Below are 6,686 nucleotides of genomic sequence, written 5' to 3'. Positions count from 1 at the left end.
AGACTGAGTGCGAGCAGAGGGAAGTCCGAGAGCAAGTCGAGCCAGCGCTGCCAGAGAGGTGGCACGCGGCTGGCCGCGGGCCGGGCGCGGGCTTAGCGCGACCTTACCGCGGCCTTACCGCCAGCTCGCCGAAGCCTGGCTACGGGATGGCACCTTGCTGACGCCGGCCTCGCACTAGTCTGACACGGGGGTGACACTGGGGTGACCCGGGAGTGACACCGGAGTGACACGAGACTGTCGGCGACCCGAGCGCGGGCTGAGCGTGAGCTGTCGTTACGTCCAGCGACGGCTGAGCGATAGGCGGTCAAAGCTCGGGTCATTAGCTTAAAAAGTGGTGCGAAACTACTCCCCTTGGGCTCAGTGGGTTGAGGGATTAAAATTGAAAGAATATCCACATTTTGTTCTACTCGTGTTCATTGTTATTAGGAGGTATTGACACATACATTTTTGACTCCACAACCATCTTAAAGCAAACAGTAACCAAACTGTGAACAGGTAAAATATCAATGTTGTTGACAGTTTCAACTGAAAATACTGAAGATATAGATAGGTTCAATGCATTGATTTTAAAACAATAGTCTGGTTCAAGACGCTGCACGACAGCATGAAACTCTGCCTCACAATTGCATAGCTCAACACAATCACAAGATGTAACACGTACAAAACATTTCACAATACCAACACACAAATCACTGTTTAATTTATACAAGATGCGTGATGAATCTTTGAGAAACCCCCTATCATAATCTTCAGCTACATACAGCATTTTATGTTTCAATAACCGAAGGAAAAAAGAAAAGTTTGTACCTTGAAAAGTAGTTGCAGTTTGGAGAGCATCAGTAAAGATGGGAGGCAAAACATGAATTTTTTTTAAGGAACCAACAATACACATGTGATTGGAAATGTTCTCAGTTATGGGGTATTTTGTTTTTGACATTAAATTTAGACAAAAGTCTTGAACTGTTCCAGGAGACAGATTTTTTACTAATCCAGGTAAATGAGACAGTAGTCCTAAATTTGATTGAATCTGTAACCCAGCATGACGGGTCCCATGAACTAAACTTGCCAGTTGTCCATTGAGATTTTCAAAACTGAAACAAGATGTAACCCAAAGGGGCCCATGACAAGTAACAACCTGCCACAGATGACTCAAACAATGGAGATTATAAGACATATTTCGAATCCCATACAGTTCTTGAAAATCTTCAACAAATTTACTGAGCAATACTTTTGACATATTAACATCTTCAGGAGAAACACTGTCCTTGTTCAACAAATAAACACCCACAACAAGTAGTTTAAAATGCTCAAAGTATTTTTCTGTCATACACTTTTGCAGAACTGGTAAGGCATAGTGAAAGAGCCATGATCTTAGCTCAGATGCCTTGAAATGTTTCAGATGCTCAAAAGACCGAGGTATTCTCTGAATAAAGTGCGGTGGTCTAATCTTAACTAGTAAATTACTCAATGTAATAATGATGTTCTTAATGTCAGCATTTGCACCAAACACTTTCTTTACAAAATTAGTACTAAACCAGAGGAAAAATAATTGTCTAACACAGCCAAGATAAACTGCATGCATCACATCAAGCGCTGTTGAAGTCAAGAAAAATGGTGTAACAATAAGTTGCATATAACTGGGACCATAAATACCAAAGTGGGATTCTCCTGTATCTCTGACAAGCTGTAGGTGATTGGTATAATTTTCTGAGTTTCTGGCTTCTACATTTTCTTCGAATGGAAATACCATTACCTTATCAGTTTCATCACCTCTTTGCCTTACAATTAAACAATATGGACACGAGTAATAGCCTGCATGCCCTTTCATTCTTAAAAATATTGACCGAGCAGGAGAGTCACAAGTTCCACATATGACAAAACATTGAACAATTAAAGAGGAAGAGTCTGGGAGAGTGACTTCAATCCCAGAAGACAATTGTTTTAGTTCCTCATAAAACGGTTCTAACAGTAAATTGGATACTGGCTTTTCAGAGCCAAATGCAAGCCCTACCAAAATCATGTTTTCTTGTCTGCACCTGAGATGGGGAGGGAGCTCATTGATACATAAATATAGAGGCCATAACTGGAAGTTGGAAGATTTGTACAAGGATATGCCATCGGTATTCCAAGTAAAAGATATGTTATTAGGGTTTGCTAAGTATGTTCTTAAAGCCTCCTGATAAATTTCCCCGTCATAAATATCCTCATAATTATTACAATTCTTTTTTACTCTCTTAGATCTGTACAACAATAAATCCCTGAATCCAGGTCTTTGGTACAGAGACTTAAGTTGTTGCTCTACTGGAACACTGATGTAATATGCTGCTTTTGAGTTTGGTCCACATGCACACACACTATCACGAGAGGCAAGTTTGCCATGACACGCATTGCAATAGAACCCGTGAAACTTTCCAAGTGTATGTACCATGTGTGACAGACATGTAAGTCACCATACGTTTTGGTCTTGTATGTCCCATACGAGTAACATGTATGTGTAATACATGTGCCGTGCGAGTTCCATGTATGTTATCCATATGTCCATCCAAATTGTAAATTGGGGTAGTTTTTCACCCCTCACCCCCCTTGCCGCCAAAATTTGATTTTTTTATGGGACAATGTGGTATTTATCAAGTATTAGAACATATACGTTAACACTTGGAAACAGTTTTAACTCTAAACTTACTTTGAAACCGACGATGTTGTGGAGATTCGAACCCACGCCCTTTGGATTGCGAACCCAGTGTGCTGACCACTAGACCACTGTGCCGCGCCTGTTCGGTTTGCGCAGATGTACGGTCTTAAGCTACATACGTACACTATATATGGTACATGTATGAGACACACATGGTATCAAATTACGATGTATGTTTTTGTCTGTTCTACCGTCATCACTAAGAAACATATGCCCTACACATGCTAACGTTTTCACGGTTAAATCACATATAATTCGCCAACTTATTTCGCTAAGTGTTCATTATCACGCATCTGCCACTTGTTGCGACATTTCTACCATACATGGGATTGGTGTGTTGACTCATGATGCATATATGTACATAACTACGAAACGGGTGTTCCCTACATGAGCCCTATGCCATGTGCCGGAAATCCATCGGCGACGCATGTATGTAAAAGTCAGCCATACATGTCACCAAGAACTATATATGAAACATATGAACGTCTGACACGTGTATGTTACCAAAAGGTATGGCGAGTGCAGGCGACATACAAGTATCATATGTTTCGTATGGTGTACATGTATGAAACATACCTGGGACTCACATGTGCCACATATGACAACGGTTTCACGGGAAAATAAAGTTCATAGGAGTTTTTATGTCCTCAAATTGTTTGTGAAACTGATAAGTAGTTGACCAGAAATTGTTTTCTTTGGGTAGATGGAGCTTAATTAATTTTAGAACTCTTGCAAGATCTTGGCCACTCATTTCACTGTTCAGAGCAAATGTTAGAATTGCTGCAGCACTTTCACTTTCACTTATTAGAGCACCTGGATACAACGGATTGTCTGTAGGACTTGAAGCCTCATAATTTTGTAGCTGCTCAGGTTCTAGTGTCTCTATATTATCCTCTTGCACAGTGGAAGAGAAAGTTAGATCATCTGCAGCATCAAACCAGACATCTTGTTCCCTCTCTTCCGGAAGTTCCCAATTAACACCTGAATAAAAATTATATAGTGAGTAAAAAAGATAAATACCAAATAGTGAATTTAGATGAAAGTGTTACTTACTTTCAGAAAGTATGGCAGCAGCTATTGAGGCTGAAGCATCAGGTAAGACCCATTCATTCTCTGTTGCAGAATGCTCCAAATCTACTGGAAAATATATGTATTTAGAACTTAAGTCAATTGAGCTCCACATTTAGAACAATTTATGTCATCATTACGTACAAGTGATTACTTACATGTTGGGTTTACTAATTGATTATCAAAACTCATAGAGTCATTGGCAGTCATCTCTATATCAATATCATCACCTAAAATAAAAAAAGACAAATTAAATCATGCAATTGAAAGAAGTGCCAAACTGTGCATTAACACACCCTGGAATAATGTACCACTAATGTATGAAGGTTCTTCAGGTGAATCAGAAGCACTATCATGCCTGCTCAAGTCATCAGAAATAACTGCTGGTGCTTCTGGGTGTTCCATTTCCTTTCTTGAAGGAGAGGTCTGAGTGAGAGGATGAACTAAGAGATCAAAAAACAGAACATGTTACACACAAAAAGAAAAACATTTAACTTCATGTGCTCAAATTAATAAATTAAATACTTACTCATATGATGTGTAAATGTTTCAAGATTAATAGCATTGGTAACCTCCAAAGTTCTCCCAACTGTCTCAGGAATGTAGCAAGTTTCTGTTGACTCAATTTCAGGGTAAACATAATTTGACGCAAGATCTGTAAGAAATAATATATTCAATTAAATGTTCTAAATTTTGTGAAATTTAATTTTAAGCAATGAAGCACATTAAGTAAGGAAATTCTTACCATCCCTTTCATTTAATATGACTGCTGTGGCTCCTGTATGCAATGGCATAGATATAACTGATAGAGCTGAAAACAAACAGTTTTACTCAATTATTACAGTAAGTACAAAATAAGTCACAAAGTGTAATTGCTAACTTACAGTGACATTCAATATCTGCCACATAATTGTGATCTGGGGAGTTACTAGTTCCAACATCATGAGAGGTTACATATTCTGAGAATCAAAACAAAGTAAGAAAACGTTCGGCAAACATAGGAATAATTGTAGTGACAGACTGCAAGTACCAATTGTATGAGCTCCAGACACATTTGGGAATTCCGATGACAACTCGAACCTGCACGATAAAAAGCATATTAAAAGCAGGGTTCACACATCAAATATTAGGTTAGCCAACACCCATGGTTCTCATACAAACCTTGAACATTCTTCTTCGGCTGTGTCACATTGCCAACGGGGTTTTTTCCCTCCACTCATACTTATTGCAATATTTTCGACGAGAATGTCAAGATAAAATTAAACAGTGGCCAAACTACACGGTGGTTAGCTCCTTCCACAACCCTCCACGCCGGCCGCGGGCCCCGCACCGCCCTATCCTTCAAACAATGACAATACTTCCCTGCGGCGCCTGTGTTGCCAACTAGCGCGGTCGAATCTTCGCGAATTATTGAAAGCATTCTGGTTTAGCCACAGCGACAGTTTGAAGTCACCATTTTCAAGCGTTTCGGTAAGATTTTTTTGTTTTATGTGCTTAATTTGAAGTGAAACGAGTAGCAGAGGCTACTGTCTTCTATCGTGTGAAGTTGGTAAGTGGGTAGTCAACATCCGCAATCTGTTTCCTCTTATCATTTCCAGGAGGTGTCGCGGCCGCATCCTGACTTCCTCCATCTTATTGTCAGTATCCCGGCCAATCCGACACCAGCTGATGTCCACAAAATTGTGTGGTCGCTCCCTTGCCTGACACAGCGAAATGCAAATGAGGTACACATTTTTTTTTATTTTAAATGCAGAATCTACACTTTTTATATGTTTACCCATATTTCATCTTTCTTCCAGATAAAGCTGATTGGAAGTCAGGGTGTCTACCTGAGTAAAATCAAGCTGTCCAGACTGCTGGAGGAGCTGGACCGCCACAAAAATGGAGGGGTGTTTTTTAATGACCTCATGATAGCGCTGGTCGGCGAGGAGGTCCTAAAGCTGCCCTACTTAAGCTGTGTGGGGAATGACGCGGGCACCCACGTTGGCATCCCGCAGTGCATTGTTCTGGCGGCGGCAGGTAATTATTTTCAATAGTTGCAAGAGCTAATTCCCTGACATTTTACTTGAAAATGATTTTTTTGTGATTGCCACGTTCAATTGCAGGTTACACGAGATGTAAAGCGGAGAAAAAGGTCCCTCGCAACTTCACCAAAACTGTGAACAACCTGATAGGTTACCACCGTTTTAAAGGAGAACTTATTGCGTCACAAAGTGTGTCCAGGTAACTATCATATTCTGAAGTTTTTCATTAGTCTCCAGTCTACTTGAATGTAAATTTTAATGCTAGTTTCTTCTTTCCGAAGAACTGAAGCAGTCCCGGCACCGGCGCAGCAGGTCCCTCTAGACCAGGGGCACATGGTGCAGGTGGCGCAGGTCCACCACCCCGTGGTGGGACCAAATAACGCCGCGGCCACAGGCCCCCAGCAGCACCACCTTCAAGAACAGCAGGTGTACCATCAGCTGCAGCAAGAAATGCCGCAACCCACACCACCGGGTACTGAAGATGACTACCCCTTTGCAACTGCGTTCACACGTACGTTGTAAAGAGCTACTTATGTTTGTTTGACCTAGTCACCAATGTTTTGTATTTTTTTTTTTTGTAATTTTGTAATTCTACAAAAAACGAAATTGTACGTGATATGTTTTTGAGGTGAAAAAATAATTTTTATTTAGTCGACCAAAATAACTACTTTTCAAGGTGCAAACTTTTCTTTTTTCCTTCCGTTATTAAAACATAAACATTGATATTTTACCTGTTCACAGTTTGGTTACTGTTTGCTTTAAGATGGTTGTGGAGTCAAAAATGTATGTGTCAATACCTCCTAATAACAATGAACTCGAGTAGAACAAAATGTGGATATTCTTTCAATTTTAATCCCTCAACCCACTGAGCCCAAGGGGAGTAGTTTCGCACCACTTTTTAA

General features: G+C 40.3%; 2 protein-coding genes across 3 annotated transcripts; one reads left to right on the top strand and one right to left on the bottom strand.

Annotated features, from left to right (window-relative positions):
• Positions 1-3,263: 3,263 nt before the first annotated feature.
• On the bottom strand, positions 3,264-5,362 carry LOC127750546 (uncharacterized). 2 transcript variants are annotated; one of them, XM_052272482.1, is made up of 9 exons: positions 4,922-5,362; positions 4,791-4,840; positions 4,645-4,719; positions 4,506-4,571; positions 4,290-4,415; positions 4,072-4,203; positions 3,919-3,990; positions 3,746-3,829; positions 3,264-3,673 (listed from the first exon to the last, which is right to left on the bottom strand). In XM_052272482.1, exons 1-9 carry the CDS (start codon positions 4,978-4,980, stop codon positions 3,303-3,305), a joined length of 1,035 nt encoding a protein of 344 aa, XP_052128442.1. In that variant the 5' UTR covers positions 4,981-5,362; the 3' UTR covers positions 3,264-3,302. The 2 variants fall into 2 exon arrangements, with proteins under 2 accessions (XP_052128442.1, XP_052128443.1); XM_052272483.1 differs by having other exon boundaries at positions 3,746-3,826; positions 4,922-5,361.
• Positions 5,363-5,388: 26 nt separating this feature from the next.
• Positions 5,389-6,628, top strand: LOC127750547 (uncharacterized). Its single transcript, XM_052272485.1, has 3 exons — positions 5,389-5,779; positions 5,866-5,983; positions 6,066-6,628. Exons 1-3 carry the CDS (start codon positions 5,530-5,532, stop codon positions 6,304-6,306), a joined length of 609 nt encoding a protein of 202 aa, XP_052128445.1. The 5' UTR covers positions 5,389-5,529; the 3' UTR covers positions 6,307-6,628.
• The last annotated feature ends 58 nt before the right edge of the window (positions 6,629-6,686 follow it).

The sequence above is a fragment of the Frankliniella occidentalis genome, unplaced genomic scaffold (genome assembly GCF_000697945.3).
Source record: "Frankliniella occidentalis isolate FOCC.00 unplaced genomic scaffold, Focc_3.1 Scaffold207, whole genome shotgun sequence".
NCBI classification, from domain to species: Eukaryota; Metazoa; Arthropoda; class Insecta; order Thysanoptera; family Thripidae; genus Frankliniella; species Frankliniella occidentalis.
Note: the sequence above shows the minus strand (reverse complement) of the source record. Positions and strands in the feature narration are given on the sequence as shown.